The sequence below is a fragment of the Lissotriton helveticus genome, chromosome 5_1 (assembly GCF_964261635.1).
Source record: "Lissotriton helveticus chromosome 5_1, aLisHel1.1, whole genome shotgun sequence".
NCBI lineage: Eukaryota > Metazoa > Chordata > Amphibia > Caudata > Salamandridae > Lissotriton > Lissotriton helveticus.
In genome coordinates, this window is record NC_136065.1 from 708,236,977 (window position 1) to 708,256,459 (window position 19,483).

Sequence of the window (19,483 nt, forward strand, 5' to 3'; positions counted from 1 at the left end):
GCATATAGCCAAGTTCTGAGCTGGGATGGTGCAGTGAGCTAAAAAACGGTGATGGATCAAGCCCTGATCTTTGGACTGGGTAAGAGTGGTCTGCTTAATTCAGGCACTCTGTTCATCACCACCCCCTTTTCTGAATCATTTTGTCCACCATAAGCGTGGAAGGGTATACTCAGATGTGAGTCCCTTGCTCATTGCACCATCAGGATTCAAGCAAGCCGGGCCGACGACGCCTGAAATGGCAGAAACCGGTCCCCGGAAGCTTGTTTCCTTCCCAGTACAAGAATTGGCTTGGTAGTTTGGTTTGCCCTGTTCCCATCATGCACTGGGACAGGAACAGACTAATTTGCATATAGCCAAGTCATGAGCTGGGATGGTGCAGTGAGCTAAAAAACGGTGATGGATCAAGCCCTGATCTTTGGACTGGGTAAGAGTGGTCTGCTTAATTCAGGCACTCTGTTCATCACCACCCCCTTTTCTGAATCATTTTGTCCACCATAAGCGTGGAAGGGTATACTCAGATGTGAGTCCCTTGCTCATTGCACCATCAGGATTCAAGCAAGCCGGGCCGACAACGCCTGAAATGGCAGAAACCGGTCCCCGGAAGCTTGTTTCCTTCCCAGTACAAGAATTGGCTTGGTAGTTTGGTTTGCCCTGTTCCCATCATGCACTGGGACAGGAACAGACTAATTTGCATATAGCCAAGTTCTGAGCTGGGATGGTGCAGTGAGCTACAAAACGGTGATGGATCAAGCCCTGATCTTTGGACTGGGTAAGAGTGGTCTGCTTAATTTAGGCACTCTGTTCATCACCACCCCCTTTTCTGAATCATTTTGTCCACCACAAGCGTGGAAGGGTATACTCAGATGTGAGTCCCTTGCTCATTGCACCATCAGGATTCAAGCAAGCCGGGCCGACGACGCCTGAAATGGCAGAAACCGGTCCCCGGAAGCTTGTTTCCTTCCCAGTACAAGAATTGGCTTGGTAGTTTGGTTTGCCCTGTTCCCATCATGCACTGGGACAGGAACAGACTAATTTGCATATAGCCAAGTTCTGAGCTGGGATGGTGCAGTGAGCTAAAAAACGGTGATGGATCAAGCCCTGATCTTTGGACTGGGTAAGAGTGGTCTGCTTAATTCAGGCACTCTGTTCATCACCACCCCCTTTTCTGAATCATTTTGTCCACCATAAGCGTGGAAGGGTATACTCAGATGTGAGTCCCTTGCTCATTGCACCATCAGGATTCAAGCAAGCCGGGCCGACGACGCCTGAAATGGCAGAAACCGGTCCCCGGAAGCTTGTTTCCTTCCCAGTACAAGAATTGTCTTGGTAGTTTGGTTTGCCCTGTTCCCATCATGCACTGGGACAGGAACAGACTAATTTGCATATAGCCAAGTTCTGAGCTGGGATGGTGCAGTGAGCTAAAAAACGGTGATGGATCAAGCCCTGATCTTTGGACTGGGTAAGAGTGGTCTGCTTAATTCAGGCACTCTGTTCATCACCACCCCCTTTTCTGAATCATAGAAGTCTATTACGTCATTGCAATTCCTTTTAGTCCTCAGAAATTCCCCACAGGGTATGGCCTGAATTTGATGTACTGGATATGAGCTGGCAGCGTGTAGTATAGCATTACATGAAATCTCCTTGCGGAAGAACTTGCTTTAACAGTTTTTCATCTCTTATAAATAGCTACACATCTAGGAACATTATTCGTGATGTGCTTGATTCCATAGTAAACTTCATGTTATAACAATTACTGTTAAGGTGTTGATAGAATACATCCAATTTGTCTTCTGTGCCTGACCACAGTTGTGTTATGTTATGCTGCATTTCTAAAGCGCACAGCTACTCAGAGTATCCCGGCGCTGCTACCCTGAAACGCCCACCCACCAGCTAAGCAGGAAGAGCCTCTAAAAGAATGGGCTCGGAACAATAATGTTTTTAAGTTCTTTTTGAAGACAGCCGGATCAGAAATCCTCATGAGAGCAAAAGGAAGCTCATCCCAGGCTAGGCCAGCCTTACGGGTGAAATAGCAGCCACCCAACCTTTGCCACAAAAAGCGCGGGTTCTGGATAAGGAGTTGGTCCGAAGACCGCAAAGTCCTGGAAGGGATATAGAAAGCAAAACGCTTCTGCAGGTAGAGTGGGCCCAGTCCATACAAGGCCCGTTGGACAATGGCCAGCATTTTAAATTTCAAACAGGCCTCAACTGGGAGCCAATGAAGGTGGCGGAGATGGACCCGCACGCTCTGCCTGGAAGAGAGACCCAGTAGGAGCCGAGCAGCCGCGTTTTGGACTACCTGTAGTTTTTTTATCAGATAGCCTGGACATCCCACTAAAAGCGCGTTGGAGTAATCCAGCAGAGAAAGGATCAACACCTGGACTACTGTTTCTTTGGCCTCCACAGGCAAAAGGGGGAGGAATTTTCGCAGGGTTTTAAGTATGCCAAAACAGGTCCCTGTGATTTTTTTGACATGCATCGCAAAATTCAGATTTTCCTCAAACCAAACCGCCAAGTTTTTTGCAAGGCCCTTGTCTGATTGAGGGGGCGAAAAGTCCGGGGGCCACAGTCTGGCTCTAAAACCAGCAGGAAACGCTCCAAATAGGAGCACCTCCGACTTCTCCTCGTTGCACTTAAGTTGTGCATTGGCCAACCAGCGAAACACCGCAGAAAGACAGCACTGAGCTGTGTTGACCAAGTCCTCGCCCCTTCTCAAGGTAAACAATAACTGCGTGCCATCCGCATAGGCCATCACCTTAGCCCACAGTGACTCCGCCAGGTAAACCAGGGGAGTCACAAAGATGTTAAACAAAAGGGGGCTAAGGGAAAAGCCCTGCGGGACACCAGTGGAGAGAGGGGAGGGTGACGAGGCAAACGGGGGCAGCCTGTCTTGCTGTGACCTGTCCTCCAAAAAGGATTGCAACCAACTCCACGCCGTACCCGCAATGCCAATATTGGTAAGTAGCAAACAATCATCTATATACCGGCCCCAATAGATGATAGAGTCAATCCACTGGGCCCCCTTGTCACTCCAAATCCAATCTGCCTCTACAATGCCCATGAATAAATTAGCTAAAGATGGGGAGAATTTGGAACCCATGGCCACCCCTTGAGTCTGTTTGTACCATCTGTTATCAAACATGAAAAAGTTGTTCTCTAGAATCAGTTTCATCATTGAAATCAACATTGAGGTGTGTTGCCACTGTGTGGGCGGACTCTTGTGTAATGGCCTAGTGACTGCATCTAGACCCTGCTCAGGCTTAATGCTGGTGTACAAAGACCCCACATCCAATGTTGCTAAAATCATACCTGGTTGCCACTGTACATCTGCTAGAATACTCAGGATATGCTTAGTATCCCGAATATACTAGGGTAAATTGCTTACCATTGGTCCAATGAAAAGATCCACATATTCAGCAAACCTCTCAGTGGGGCCTCCTACCCCCAAGACGATAGGTCTACCCGGTGGGAAGAGGAGATGCTTATGAATTTTTGGCAAAGTGTATAACCATGGAAAAGTGGGTCTGAACACTTTCAAATATCCTAATTCGTCATCATCTATAAGCCCTGCTGAGTGACATTCCGACAAAGATTTGTTGATCTTGAAAATAAGAGGGCCCATAGGGTTATGAACTAGTGCTTCAGAGCATGTATTATCCTGTAGTTGGGACAAGATTTCGTTGTTATAGTCCGCACAATTCATGACAACAACATTTCCCCCTTTGTCTGCCTCCCTGATTAGGATGTTACTGTCAGTGCTAAGTGTTTTAGGTGCTAGACGTTCTCCTGCCTCTAAGTTCAAGTCAAGTCAAGAAAACTTTATTCGGTTTTACAGAATAGCAAACCATAAAAGCAATATTTCAGCAATAAAAACTGCATTTATATATAAAAAGATATGTACATTATACTTTTGCAGGTAATAAAATGGTACAATGGTAAAATGGTTCTGCCTCTAAGTTATCCCATTGTCTATATCTTTTTCTAGACCTTTTATTGTCAAATTTGTCAATATCCTCCAGTACTTTTTTATGGAAAGTATCTATGGGGTTACTTCCTGGGAGTGTGGGTGTCCACCTAGATTTAGTTTTAAAACCACTCAAGGTGTAATCAGAATCTATATCAAGCTCCTGTAAGAGCAATTCCATATCGTAAGGAGGTTCCCCGTGGTCTGTAAGTGACAATAATAACTGTGTGGCTTGTACATCCTGTATGGTCAAGTAGGTCTCGCATTTCTCAAAGTTAGAGCTATTGCCGATGTAAATGACAATGTTTTTTATGTATTTTTTTGTTTGCGGGGGTGGAGGGAATAAAGGAAGTTGGGTGAGCCACACACAAGAAAAGTAAGGCCGGCTGCAATTGTTAGTGATTAGGAACAGCGTACCCGCGCTGCTTAAAAAAAAATAGAATATTAGGAAATAGAGTTTAACAAACCGCGCAGAAGTAAAGAAAGGCGCGGTCGCCATTGTTAATGATAAAATGTCGCATGCAAGTTAAAATAAACCCCATTCTACTATTGGCACATGCCGATTAAGACACCACATGCCCATTTGTTCAATACCAAAACCTGTGAATGATAAAAATAAGAAAGCTTTTCCGACAGTAACCTACAATTTAAGAGCTAACAGGCATAGCTCACGTATGTACAACGTATAATGCTTACAAGCCAGCAAAAACACTTTATTTTTCAACCTCAGAGTGCAAAAAAAAATGCACAAATGCTTTTGCTTTCATTACCCTTAACATACTCATTGTTCATGTGTACATCCAGGAGCCTGCCATAGCCGCCGAAGAAGCGCAAGATGTCCTTCTTCTGGACCTGCCATCTTAATCTGCCAAAAGACCCTCACTGCCCGGCGCGAGAAAGGAAGAGAAGGAAGTTGGGCGAGCCAGGGAGAAGAAAAGAAAGGTGCGGCCGCCATTGTTGGCGATTAGGAGTGGGGTGCCGCGTTACTTAAAAAAACGTAGAATAATGAAAAAATAGAGTTGAGCGGCCATACAGCCGCCACGGTTGAAGACGAAACGCGGGGTGCTGCGCTACTTACAAAAAATTGAATATTGAAAAAATAGGGCTGGGCAAGCCACCCAGAAGGAAAGAAAGACGCGGAGGCCATTGTTGGTGATTAGGAGCGGTGCTTAAAAGAAACTTGTAATTATAAAAAAAATAGAGTTGGATGGGCAGCGCATCCAGCTTTGTTTTAGATAAAGGGTGGCGTGTCGCGTTAATTATAAAAAATAGAATATTAAAAATAGCGTTTAGCAAGCCGTGCAGAAGAAAAGGAAGGTGCAGCTGCTATTGTTAAAGATGATGGTTGTGTGCAGCATCATTGTGTAGTTAAACCACAGGGCAGGTTGCAGAGTGGGAGAGAGTATCTGTGGTGACGCGCTCTAGTGTTCACAAGCGTGCACCCGGGTCATGCTGGGAACGTGCGGCAGCCATTTGCGGTTGCCGAGAGCAAAAGGTTGAGAGCAGTCGCACTCCCAGCGCTCGGGGAAAATAAATCGAAATTTTCACACCCAAACGGGTCAGCTGTGATCATTACTGCAGTGCGACCACCATAAATTGGCGACGAGGCTTAGAGGACACCACGACTGTCTATCACTCGGTGCACGTCCAGAACCCACCATTCTTCGATCAGGATCTGAGCGCGGCAGAGGAGTGAGCCACACCACGTGGGGGGAGCGCGCACCAGAGACCACAAGAACCCTGCCCCGGCGCTGGGCCTTCCCTCCAGCAAGAGCTTTGAACACAACCTCCAAAGGACAAGCAATTATGCCGGACGCCCTGGAAGCCCTAGAGGCGGCACTGAAGGCACCCGGGGACTAGAGCGGGAGAGAGTGAAGTCCAGGTGCATTGCCTGAAGAGGGGCACTCCATTGGCAGGGTGCAGGCACGCCCAGGGACAAGCCACACTGCTGGACCATTGCTGAAGTCAGCACCTCCCACCAAACAGTGAGTGACCAAGGCGCAGTTGTGCACCACAGAGCAGAAGTGGCACATCCCTACACATACCAGCGGGGCTCAGCAGGAGTCAGTTGACGCACCCCTAAGGGAACATAGTGCTGGAGGTCCAAGGGGCATCCCGAGAAGGGGAAGGAAACCCTTCACCCACGCAAGCAAGCGGGCCCGGGGGGAGACAAGCCCCAGGGAGCCCGCCAGGAGTTGCCACACAACAGGCTCCATTGCAACGCAGCGCGGGGAAATGTGCGCGCAGTCGTCCTCCCTCACCTATCTAGTCCCCTTCTTGCCCAAAATGGGTGAGCCGGCAAAGCCATGGAAAGACTGGAAGAGGTATTTCCTGAATTACCTATCCGCGCTAGAGAAAGAAAGTGAAGGGGCTTTCTCCAATCAAGGAGGAAGAAGATACCTCTGCACAACCAAGGCCCAGAAGGAATCAGAGTGTATGACAACCTGGTGAAGAAGACCAGACTCCCAAATGAGACAGACGAGTTCCAACACGCTCTAGAGGACCTGGACTCCCATTACCGCCCAGTAGTGTGCACAGCAATAGAAAGATGCAATTTCTTCCAAAGGAAACAAAGCACCGGAGAATCGATAGAGGAGTACGTGGCAGCGCTACAGAAGTTGGCTGTGACATGCAAATTCGGCACACTGCACGATGAACTCATAAGAGATCAGATCATAATGCACACCGCCAACACAGCAATCCAGGAGAAATTGTGGGTCAACGGAGACGCACCCCTCAAAGTAGTCGTGTCACTCGTGAAGAAAGCAGAACTGTCCAAGAGATGCGCAGAAGCGGCGAAAAGGGAGAGCACCAACAGAACCCCAGTGTGCAAGATATCGGACAGAACCAAACAAGAGGTAGCACAGCAACAAACACCATCAAGCACAAGGTATCAGAAGAAATACCCTCAGAGGTTCACGAAAGGCCCAAAACCACAAGGAGAAAGCAGAAATACCTGCTACAGATGTGGTAGCCAGACACACGCGAGCAACGACAAGGAATGCCCGGCGTTCAGAGCCAAGTGCTCCTTCTGCGGAATAATGGGAAACTACAAAAAGGTATGCCGGCGCAAGCTCAGAAGAATGGAAGTGAAGTATGTCACCCAGAAGTCAGACAGAGGTAAAGAGGCCCCAGAAGAAGAAGATGAAGAGGACGAAGTATTGTGTATAGATGACCAAGTTCTAGGAGTAGACTGCACAAGATCCAGGAAGCCGGCGTTACAGATTTCAATCGGAGGAGTACAGGTGAACAGGGTGGCGGATTCAGGCCCCCCGTACACCATAATTTAACGGACGATATGGGAAAGAGACTTCGAACCCAGAGTGGGCGTGAAACTGTATCCCACAGACATACATCCAGTCACGTTCACTGGTGAACCCATACCCATAGAAGGGTATCGCCCAATGACGTTCGAGTTTAAGGGGCGTACAGCAGATGGAAAACTATATGTCGCAGAGAAAGGACCCTCTGTTCTTGGGTGGATGGATCAAGGAGCTCTGGGAATCCAATTCAACCCTGGAGGGACTACCCAAGTGTTGATGACAGACACAGCCCAAGAATACGAAGAAAACGCGTGGAAGAAGGAATATCCTGAAGTCTTCAAGGGGACGATAGGGCGACTAACAAAATTCATGCACAAGATCTGTCTTAAGGCTGGAACAAAACCAGTGAGCCACAAGGTTCGCAACATTCCCTTCAGAAGCAGGGAGGCAGTACAAGAAGAACTACAACGCCTGGAAAAAAACTGAGTCATAGAAGCCATCGAAAGTGCAGAGTGGCTCGCACCATTGGTGGTCGCACAGAAACCCAACGAAAAGGCGCGCCTGTGCGTGGACCTGAGGGAACTCAACAAGAATATAGTGGTGAACAAGTTCCCACTACCCCGGATAAACGAGATGCTGGCAAAGACAAAGGGAGTCAAGTGGTTCTCCACGGTTGACCTCACCTCGGCATACCATCAAATCGCCCTATACCCATCATGCAATCACGTGACATCGTTCATCACACCATTCGGGTGCTATAAGTTCCTAAGGATGCCGTTCAGATTAGAATCAGCCGCCGCAGTATTCCAAAAGCTCATGCACCGGTTGTTCCAGAAAGTGGAATGTGTGCAATACTTTCAGGACGACATCCTCGTTATGGGGAAATCAATGAGTGACCACGATGCAAAAGCTGAATGCAGTCTTGACCACACTAGCACAAAATGGTCTCACGCAGAATGGGAGAAATGCAGGTTCGGAGTGGGATCAGTGACATACCTGGGCCACGAGATCAGCAAAAAGGGAATAGAACCGAAACGAGCCAATGTAGCAGTCATCAAAAAAGCGCCCACACCCAGAGAAAGGAAGATGTCCGCTCATTTTTAGGGATGGCGGTGTTTTACAGTAAATTCGTTCCACACTTCGCGTCCAAAACGCACTACTTGAGACAACTCCTGAAGGATAAGAACACCTTCAAATGGGCAGAAGAAGAGCAAACAGAATTTGACCTTTTAAAACGAGACATCTGCGCCGCTATTCCTCTCAAGGGATTTGACCAAGCGGCCCTTTCCATGCTAACCACAGATGCCAGCAACAAGAGACTGGGAGTGGTGCTAATGCAAAGATCTCAAGGAGGAGAAGTCACCACGATCAGCTTCGCCTCACGGTCACTAGCACCCAATGAGGAAAAATTCAGTGTGATTGAAAAGGAAATGTTGGCAACAGTCTGGGCCATGGAACGGTTCAGACAGTTCATATGGGGATCGCAATTCCTACTCCGCACGGATCACAAACCACTGGTGAGAGTTCTGACCTCTTGTGGACATGCACATGATACTCCCCGCATAGCGAAGATGACCCTGAGGCTCCTTGATTATGTGTACGAGGTGGAGCACCACACCGGCACCAAGAACAAAGTGGTTGATTTCTTAAGCAGAGCAGCAGCAATGGAACCGGCAATGGATCAAGAGCCCTCGGAATGGGAAGACTATATGGTGGCGTTCACACAAGACCACGAAGGAGTGATAAGTGCGCAGGAGTGGGAAGAAGCGTACACCAGTGATGACACTCTGAAAGCGGTCAAGAGTTATGTAACGCAAGGGTGGCCAGGTGGTCCCTCCACAGCCCTTAGTGAATCATCTCCTAACCATTCTGCACGAAGGACACCTAGGGATAATGAAAACCAAAGCAAGGGCAAAGCAGGCATATTGGTGGCCGGCTACGGACAGTCAAGTAGAGAAACACGTCAGGATGTGTGAACAATGTAACCGAGCAGACAAGTCACAAGTCCTGCTACACCCGCCACTAGGAAAATTTGCTTGCCCCTCCAGTCCATGGGAAATTCTTTCGGTGGACATCTTGGGTCCCATTTTGGATACCAACGGCGTGCCCAAATATGCCATAGTACTGGTAGATAGATACTTCAAGTGGCCGGAAGTAGAAGTGTGTGAAGTGGCCGACACAGAGGTGGTGCTATCCTTCCTCACTTCAACATTCTTAAGAGAAGGGATCCCAAAGGTAGTTACCCGTGACAATGGGCCGCAGTTCATTTCAGCAAAATGGAATGCATTCATGGACTGCAATGGAATTGAAGTCAAACATACCCCAGTGTACCACCCGGCAGGAAATGGACCAGCAGAAAGGTTAAATCGGGTAATTATGGGATCGGTACAGGCAGCGATAAGTGCAGGACAAGACTGGGAGAAAGAACTCAAACGGAGGTTATGGGCTTATCGTATCACGCCAGCAAACACCGGGTACAGCCCATTCAAAATACTATGAGGATGTGACCCCTTCACGAGGGACAATTTAGCATGGAAACAACTCATCGTCCAAAGCAAGTGGTCCCGTCGCAACATTGACAAGGCACAAGCCTTATACACAGAACATTACAAGAAATGTCGAAATGTCAAGGAAGTAAACTTGGAAAAGGGCGAGTGGGTAAGAGTGAAACAGGCGGTACTAAAGAAGATGGAGACAGCAAGTTTAGCCCGCCGTTACAAGTGGTGGAGCTGTACGCCAGGTCAGTCCTATTAAGCGATGGGAAGGTAGGGTCAAAAGATAGGATGGCAAGATGCAACAAAATCGTGAAGTGGGAAGACCCGGAAGATATGAGTTCACCTACCCCAGAAGGAAGCTATGCGCCCGAAACAGCGCAGGCACTTGAGAGAACAGTGTAAGGACCGACTACTTCCAGCCGAGGTAGTGAAGACCTATATACCTCTCAGGAGAATGAAAGTGTGGAAGAAGCCAGTCAGCCTACACCACGGAGCCCGAGTGTCAATGGAAAGGAGAGAGGGCAGCAGGTAAAAGCGAAGGTGGGAGGAGGACATCCAGTAAGTGACCAACTGGTGGGCATAATCCCGACCCGCTCACGAACATGGTTGGGTAGACTTATCAAGATGCCGAAGAGATTCGAGGACTTTGACATGAAGTCAAGTAAGACTGTTATGTACTTGTATTTCACTGTTTCCTCCATCCTTGTCCTTTTCCCTGGTGGCAAAAGGGGGGAGATATGTGGTGACGTGCTCTAGTGTTCACGAGCGTGCACCCGGGGCAAGCTGGGAACGTGCGGCGGCCATTTGCGGTTGTCGAGAGCAAAAGGTTGAGAGCAGTCACACTCTCGGCGCTCGGGGAAAATAAATCAAAATTTTCACACCCAGGGGGCGTGGCTTGCCGGGCGATGATGGCGGTCGCAGCGTTGTAGAGCTCCCGCCTGCCCTGACATAATCCTACCATTTATCCTGACCCCCGAGCCCGCTACCTGCCCTACCTGAGTGGCGATTGTCCCTGGCAGCATCTGGACCTGTCCGGTGTGGCGCGCTGTCCCCCCGGCTGCTCTGGTGAGCCGACATCGGATGTGGAGTGGTGCGGCCTGGGGCCGGCAGGCGGAGCCGGGACCTCAATTTTCGAGGCATCGGCTGGCGGCCGCTGGTCGGACCGGTGGGAAGCCTTCCTGATTGGTGCCTGCGACACCGGAGGTGAAAGGAGCTGCGGCGGTGACCAGTGGAGCGGACTCCCACGCCGGGGTGGCCCCTGGAGGCTCCGGAACCACTGCGGCCTATGCTGACCCCGAGAAGCCGGGGCCTCGATTTTGGAGACGCTGAGCTGACCCGCGCCTGGGAGGTGGTGAGTCGGCGCTGGGTGCCCCTGGGGTTGGTGGACCGAGCTCTTTCCACAGGACGCCATTCGTCGTGAGGAGGGGGTGCCACGGGAGACCCCCCGTGACTGCGGCCCATCTGCATTGTGGGTTGGCCCCCCTTTTGGTGGCGTGGGTCCGGAGGTACAATTCCCTTGCCTGGGACTGAGGCTGCCTGGTTCCCGGGGACGTGACGGAGGGCTCCCCGGACTGCCTTTGCTGTGACGACTGGGGGACCTGGCCCCCGGGGACGCCGGAGTGGTGCTGTGCTCTGCTGGGCCTCTGGACGCCGGGACCTTGAGGTTGGCGGTCCCCGCCTGGCGCGACCGTCTTTGGCTCTCTGTCGGGGGAGCCGACGCTGTGGTCAGTGGCGCGTGGGGTCGAGGGCCCCTCTGCGACTGGACTTTTACGGATCCTGCGGCTGTGCTGGCTGGGCAGTGGATCGGTGGCAGGCAGTGTCCAGTGCAACCTATCCCCGCCAACCTGGGGATCGCGCCTGCTGCCCAGGAGTGGACTGTGGCCTGATCCGACTGCGACACGCGGAGAACTGTGAGTGCCCCCCGATTTGGTGTGTCCACCTGCGGTGTGCAGCTAAGCCCCCGAGTGCATTCTACGTCTACTTTACTGCGGGTGCGGAGGGGTTCGCCCGACTTCCCCTGATCATGACAAGAGGTGGGGGCGGCGCTGGACCCAACAAGCAAGGTCCAATCGACAAGTTTACCGGACCCAGCGGGGGGTCAGGAGCCTCGGGTGGCGGCCAGAACGCGGGACCTGACAACGCGGCCCTGATGGCGGCCATCACGCAATCCAGGGACTCACTGGACGCCAAGATCGGGGCCGTTGGGGCTGATGTCATGCTTCTGCGCCAGGACCTTCGAAACGCGGTTGCTCGCATCACGGAGGCTGAAACCAGGATCACGGGAGTGGAAGATGATGTTGGTGCCCTAAAGAAGAAAGTGGCGGAGATGGACAAGATTCAGAGGGGTCTGGCACTCCGAGTTGAGGATGCAGAAGGGCGAGCGCGCAGGAATAATCTACGCTTCATTGGCTTTCCGGAGGATTGCGAGAAGGGGCCCATAGATGCGTTCTTGACGCGTTGGCTAGAAGGTTGGCTCCCCCCAGATGTCCTCTCGAGCTGTTTTGTGATCGAACGGGCCCACAGAGCCCTGATGCAGAAACCGCCTGTGGGAGAACGACCGCGCCCAATCATCGCAAAAATCCTCAACTTTCACGATAGGGATACCATACTTCGAGAAGCAAGGGCCACGGACGCGTTGCTGTTCGATAATCATAAGATCATGATTTTCCCGGACTATACCAGACAAGTGCAGCAGCAGCGTCGCTCCTTCCAAGATGCGAAAGCCAAGCTCCGGGGTTTGAAGAATCCTTATTCACTGCTCTACCCGGCCCGTCTACGCGTCGTTTTCCAGTCCAAGACTCACTTTTTCGATACTCCAGAGGCAGTGTATGGTTGGACGGATGAGACTATCCGGCTCCGGCCGAACGCCCAACCGGGCCTGAACCCAGGGCCATCACGTGGATCGTCGCAGGAGAGGAGTGACTCCTCCACCAGGGGTAAAAGACGCGGGAAATCTCGGTCGCGGAGACGCCTCCATTCCGGGGGCGCCCCGCGGGATGGTGTACAGTCCGACACTGATCAGTCCGGGAAAGGGCTTTGATGATCATGGGACCTCCATTTCCTAAGTCTGTTCTCTTTTCATCAGTGGACTATCCGAGAGGCCCGGAGCAACTGCCGCGATGGCCGAGGAACTAACGCCAGGGGTGGTGAGACCCAGACATTGGTTTGTCTCAGGTGGGGCGCTGTTGGTGAGGCCTGATTGCCTCGCCCTGACCGTGTTACAGGTCACTAGTGGTTCATTGGGGCTCGGGGTGTTGACATATGGGCAGCCTTGTCCTCTCACGTTGGGAGGCGGCCCCGAAGGGTAGTTCCCGTTAGTTTGGGGGGTGTAGTGGGATCCATTGGTATGGGTGGTTTTGGGCACTATGTTTTGGGCCCGAAGCTCCCCATGCCGCGACAGGTACTTCAAGGTTTCATGAGGTATAGGGGTGGGGGGAGGCGGAGTGTTGGGTGTTGGGTGGTTTGTGGGGTTGTGTCAGTTGGGGGAGCTGGGGGGTCTGGGGGGGTGTTGGACGGGATGCTCGTGATTTTGGCTACAGTGATTTGCATGCTACAGGGTGCCTGGGCTGGGTCCTGGGGCTTTCTGAGACTTTTTCGTCAGGACAATGGCTGATCCCGCACAATTGACACCTACTAGTGGATCTATGAGAATTTTAAGCTGGAATGTGAGGGGGATGTTGGACAAAATTAAGCGTGGGGCAGTGTTGCGCTGGGGCAAGAGGGACTCAGCTGATGTCATGCTATTGCAGGAGACACATATGTTGGGAACAAAGGTGCTAAGCTTACAGCGCTTTGGCTACACTCAAGTGTTTCATGCGGGATTTTCTAGAGGTTCGAGAGGGGTGGCCATCCTTATACACAGGAGACTGTCCTATACCCACGAGCGTCATTGGCTGGATCCCCAGGGTCGATATGTCTTTGTCAAAGGGGTGATAGGCGCGGAGCCGGTGGTGTTTGGCTGTGTGTATGCCCCTCCTCCTCTACAATGGTCCCTGGCTGAGCGCCTCTTTGCGTTGTGGGCTGAGATTCCGGACTCTTTGGCTGTGATAGGTGGTGACTGGAACGATGTGGTAGATGTGTGCCTGGATCGGCGAAGGCTGCAGGAAACTGCGGTGGCCACCTCCCCTACTCGCTTGAAGGCGATGGTTGATGGGCTGGGCTGGGTGGATGTCTGGAGGCATTTGCATGCCAGGTCGCGTGAGTACACATATGTCTCTGCTGTGCATGGCTTCTTCTCCCGACTAGACTGTGTGTTTGTGCCGGGGGCCTTTCTTGACAGAGTGAAGCAGGCCGTGATTCAGCCTCGTGGGCTGTCGGACCACTCCCCAGTCGTAGTACAGATCACACTGCACAGGTCGCCCCAGCCGTTTCGGTGGCGGATGTCCTCGTGGCATCTCCAGCAACCAGACTATACTACTCACATGCGCGGAGCGATTGCCCACTACTGGCACGAGAACCTGACTGAGGAGATTGATGGGGTGATGGTCTGGGAGGCCATGAAGCCCACGTTGCGAGGCGTCGACATAGCTTGGTGTGCTGCAGCCCGTCGACGTCGTCGTGAGGCTATAGTGGCGGCGTCAGATAGAGTAGGGGTGTTGGAAGCTCGGTGTCGGACTGACGGTAATGGGGTAGCTCTCAGGCTGCTCCTGCAAGCGCAGCAATCTTACGCCTCAGTTTTACTTGACGAGGCGCGACTGGCCTGGCTGGCTACGAGGAGCAGGGTCTACCAATGGGGCGACAAATCTTGCACCATGCTCCATAGATTGTGCCAACAAACACTGCAGCCGGTTACTGTGCCGGGCCTCGTGGACGAAGACGGGTTGGCCATGACGGATCCGGCTGCCATTGCGGCGAGCTTCGCTCGCTATTATGCGATACAATATGCCCCTCGGGACAGTCTCCCGCCGGAGGCTATTGACAAGTTTATCGCTGACCTTCCCCCTCGCGCGATTACAGACGAAGCCAAGACCGCCCTTGATCTCCCCTTGACGGCGGAGGAACTAGGCGATGCATTGGGTCAACTCAACACTGGCAAGGCGCCCGGACCGAGCGGATTTCCCAGCGAATTTTATAAGAAATTCCACTTGCAGCTGGGGCCGCATTATAGGCGGGCACTAGAGGCAGCGCGGGAATGTGGTAGCCTGCCGATTGACTGGCGTCAGGCCGAAATTGTGGTTTTTCAGAAACCAGGCAGACCACCCGACAGACACGAGTCATATCGTCCCATATCCTTGATCAACTTTGAGGCCAAATTGTTGGCCAAGGCGTTGGCGAACCGCCTCCTCCCGTATATGACGGACTTAGTCCACCCGGATCAAGCGGGCTTTATGCCCGGTAGGGCGACGCGTCACAATATCAGGCGCGCGCAGGTGGCCGTCGATGCGATGGGAGCGACGGGAGAACAAGTGGCGCTTCTACTAGCGGACATCGATAGGGCATTCGATTCAGTCAGTTGGACTTATCTCTTCGCTCTTTTGCCGCGGCTCAACCTCGGTCCAATTTTTGTCTCGTATGTCCGGCTTCTATACACAGACATCACCGCCTCGGTGCGTGTTTCGGGGGCTGTGTCGGAGAAGTTCCCAGTTGCCAGGGGGACTCGCCAGGGGTGCCCCCTCTCCCCGTACCTTTTTGCCTTGGTCATGGAACCATTGGCCGCGTGGGTGCGCATTGATGCACAACTTCGGGGCTTTGTGTGGGGAGCTGGACTCTCGGACAGGATTGCGTTATACGCAGACGATGTCCTCTTCTTTCTGACAGACCTTCACCGTTCTGGCCCGCGGATCCTAGACATAATGCGTATTTTTGGTGAAGTGTCGGGACTCTTCTTTAACCCGCGTAAATCGACTTTATGGGTGCTGGGCGGGAGATCGGAGGTGTTCCCCTGGGCCTCGGCCTTGCAAGTCGCGGTTGGTGGTCTAAAATACCTGGGAGTTTTCCTGTCTGAATCTGCCGCGGTTGCATGGGAGCGCAATGTGTTGCCGGTGTGGGACAGAGTTCAGTCGGACGTCAAGACCTGGTCTCGCATGCCCCTTAACATCTATGGCAGGTCGGCGATTTTTAAGATGGTCGCCCTCCCTAGACTCCTTTACCAGCTTCAGAACTTCCCATATAGGGTTGACCCACAATGGTTCCGTCGCGTGAATTCGGTACTGGGACGTTTCCTGTGGGCAGGGGGTGCCTCCAGAGTGGCACTGCGGACTTGTTTCCTGTCCACGTACTGTGGTGGTCTCGCTACATCAGACATACTATCCTACTACCAAGCCTCTCATCTGCTGGTTCTGAATGAGTGGTGGTACGGTGGGCGTGATGACCCGGCATACGCCCTGGAACGCTTTCTTATGGGGGATGCCACGCTCCACACGCTGTTATACTCGGCCAGCCGGCGGCGGAAGCTGCCGCAGGCTACTCAGGTGGTTTTCATGCTTTGGAGACAGGTGCTGCGTCGTATGGGCTGGTGGGGTCGCCTAACAGCGGAAACGCCACTCTGGAACAATGGCCGGCTCCCTGCACTTGCCTCACTGTCGGGGTTTAGTGCGATGGGACTCTATTGGGATCTCGACACTAGGCCATGTCCTTACTGGGACTACTCTTAAAACCTTTCAAGCCCTTAGCGCCGAATTCGACATGCCCAAGACCCAATTTTTTTAATACTTACAACTGCGTCACGCTCTTGCGCCGAGTCTAGTGGGGTTAGACCAACTCCCAGAATTTAGCCCCGTTGAAGCCAAGCTCTTCATGGGGGATCTGGGGGATAAAAAAGTCTCCAAAATTTATCAAACCTTAATTACTCACTGCTCCTCTTCCCTCTTGTCGTTGAAGGCCTCCTGGGAAGTAGATGTTGGCCCCTTGGATGAGGATGATTGGAGGGAGGCACTGGAGTCCCCCCGTGGGGCAGCCATCGCTGTGAGACTCCGATTTATACAGTTCAAGTACCTGCATCGGGCCTATTACACCAGAGAGAGACTGTGGAAGGCTGGCCTCATTGCCACCCCTGTATGCCTGCGTTGTGGGACGGAGAGCGGTACGCTGCTGCATACTGTGTGGTCGTGTGTGGGTCTGACTCGATTCTGGAGTGGGGTTTGGTCTTGCTTGTCAGAGGTGCTGCAATGGGACCTTCCTCGCACGCCCAGACTAGGTCTTTTACATATCATGGATCAAGTAGGGGGTAACATCTATAAGCGTCACCTCCTTCTGTTGGGCCTGACGGTCGCCAAACGGGATTTGGCAAAGGCGTGGAAGAGTGACCGCGCCCCCCCACTCAGCGCATGGAGGGCGGGACTAGATTTTCTTATGGGACTGGAATTGCCTGTGTTTGAGGCCAGGGGCTGCCCCCGCAAACATTACAAGATCTGGAAGCAGTGGGCAGAATACAGAGACTTGCCATTGGATCCTCCCGTTGACCTGGATGATGGACTGCCTACCGGCAGTGACCTCGGGGCCTAGGTGGCTCCAGGACGCCTATTGTGCTTTACACTATATGCTGCAGCTGATGGTGATCACGTGCACTGGTTTAGGGTGGGATAAGGGGTGGGTAGTCGGGGGGTTTTTTGGGGTTGTTGGCTGGGGGCGGGACGGTGGGTGGGGGGTTAGTTGAATGGCTAGGCTGTTCATGCATTCTATTATGTGTTTTCCACTGGCAGAGTCCTCCTGGCTATGGAGTACTGTATGTATGATTTGCCTGAAACCCTTAATAAACACAGTTGTGAAAAAAAAAAAAATTTCACACCCAAACGTGTCAGCTGTGATCATTACTGCAGCGGGACCACCATAGTATCCTGCCTGCAACAGCAGCTAGGAGAAAGTCATTAATAAAACTGTGCTTAGAAACCGTATATAAAACATACTGAGTAACAACACATGTAACAGGGGCAGTCCTCATGGGAGGTTACAACAGGAGAAATGGCGGTACTAAGGATGGACTACTAAGCCTACAAATTAATCAAAAGCCACCATGTACAAAGGACAGTAATATGTGATAATTGAAAAGCTGTGCGGAAAATGGATGGAGCTTAAAGTCCATACCTGAATCCTCGAAGAGACATCGCTGCCTAGGCGAGACCTAAAAAAAGATGTGTGTAAGCACAGGACCTGCAGTCAAAGTGCTAGCACACAGTCAATCATGCAAAGAGCTCAAGTTGTCTCAACTCATAATTAAATATGTACACGAGTGAGAAAGGTAACCTAATGGTAGGGGGATGTTCGCACAGCTGGAGGTGATGGATAACAGGGAACAAGGGGGTGAACGAGGGGGCAGGGACAGACGACAGGGAGTGAAGATGAGGAGGGGTAATGGGGCAAGAATGATACATAGTGGGAGTGGCTAGTTTGACAGGCAAGAATGATGAGGATGACGATGATGGCATGGCCAGGGGAAGTGTAATTGAGCATGGTGAGAAGACAAAGTGAAAAATGATGCGGGCAAGCCAACAAGAGGCATAGAGAGAAGGGGGTCCAGGACTTCTTGATCCTATTACCAAAACTTAATGGAACGCCATTGGGAAATGCCTGGGCTTGAAAGGCAGCTCATCTGCGAGCCTGTGCCTGAGAGGGCTACCCAAACCTGAATTCCTCGCCACCACTTGTATGGATACATGCAAAGTATTGGCAACATGAATTACCCTGACAGCTACAGTTGCTGTAGTGAGATCTAAAAAGAATCCGAAAGAGTCAGACAAAGAGACAGCATGCAACATAGTGGCAGTAGTGGGCTGCTAAGAAAATCTTCTGGCCCCTTCACTTCTTTTTTTTTTTTTACAAATTAAGCACCACCTGTGGACACCCTGTTCATTGAAAGGAGAGGGGTCAGGGTCTCGGCTGTGGGAGTTACTATCGAGGGGGGTGGGGTTGCCCAATAACAGTCACCACTCCTAAATCACCTTTTGACATCTTTTCCCTCACCTAAAACGATTCCTAGTTTTGGCTAGAAGTGCTATAAATTGTACAATGTAATTAATTTGAGTGATATAATGCATTACTGAAGCAACTGTAGTATTTTAATTTCCAAAAAGTGCATTTTCATGATGCAATCTGCAGGAAGAGAATATGAAGAAAGGTCTGCGGTTTCCGTACGTTAACTGGCTCAGTGCTTTTCAAATTAAGTAACTACTACGAACCTTTTCCTTCCCTGAGAATAATTTCCTTGTCAGTAGTAATCCACCTGTAGCATGGGAACTCAAGGTAATCTCCGGATGGTGTTCGCACTGTTATATGTTTGCAGTACCAGTTATCTTCGTACCAATATTTGTGCTTTTCAATTTTCACCAGCATTAGCTCTCCCAGGTCCTCAGAGACATTCACATCATAGGAATCAATCTGTGGTGGGAAACAGACATATATCAGTATACCCCTAAAGTAGACATATTTTGAATGACAATGAAATATTAGTACTTTTATCCATGAAATATGTTAATTAGTTCTGCTTCCTCATGTTCTGGAAAGACACAAAAGCAAATGCGTACCTTTTTGAAGCATGAATTGTCCCAAAGTAGGGTGTAGGATATTTGGGCTAACTTTTTCTCCAATGGGGAAGAGAAGGAGGGTTTCAGAGTAATAAAAGTTCTGGCCGAGAGCATTTTACAGCGGATCTTTCCCAAATATTCTATCCATAAATGAATATCATGAACATCATATGAACTATTTTAAATAAAAAGTTGCACAGGGTTGCTTGCCTTATAACGAGTGAATGGAACCTGCAGGCAGTGGTGTAAAGAAACTTGAGCCCCGCCCTCCCTCCCTCTGCAACCCCCATGGAGGGATCCTCACCC

The 19,483-nt window shown here is 51.2% G+C and overlaps 1 protein-coding gene across 1 annotated transcript in view; it reads right to left on the reverse strand.

The window, feature by feature from the left end:
* Nucleotides 1-19,483, reverse strand: part of ALOX5 (arachidonate 5-lipoxygenase) — an 835,151-nt gene that overhangs the window by 688,321 nt on the left and 127,347 nt on the right. Inside the window, exon 2 of the mRNA XM_078643116.1 lies at nucleotides 18,833-19,031. Within this exon, the coding sequence (XP_078499242.1) occupies nucleotides 18,833-19,031 (199 nt within the window). The remainder of the gene's footprint in view (nucleotides 1-18,832; nucleotides 19,032-19,483) is intronic.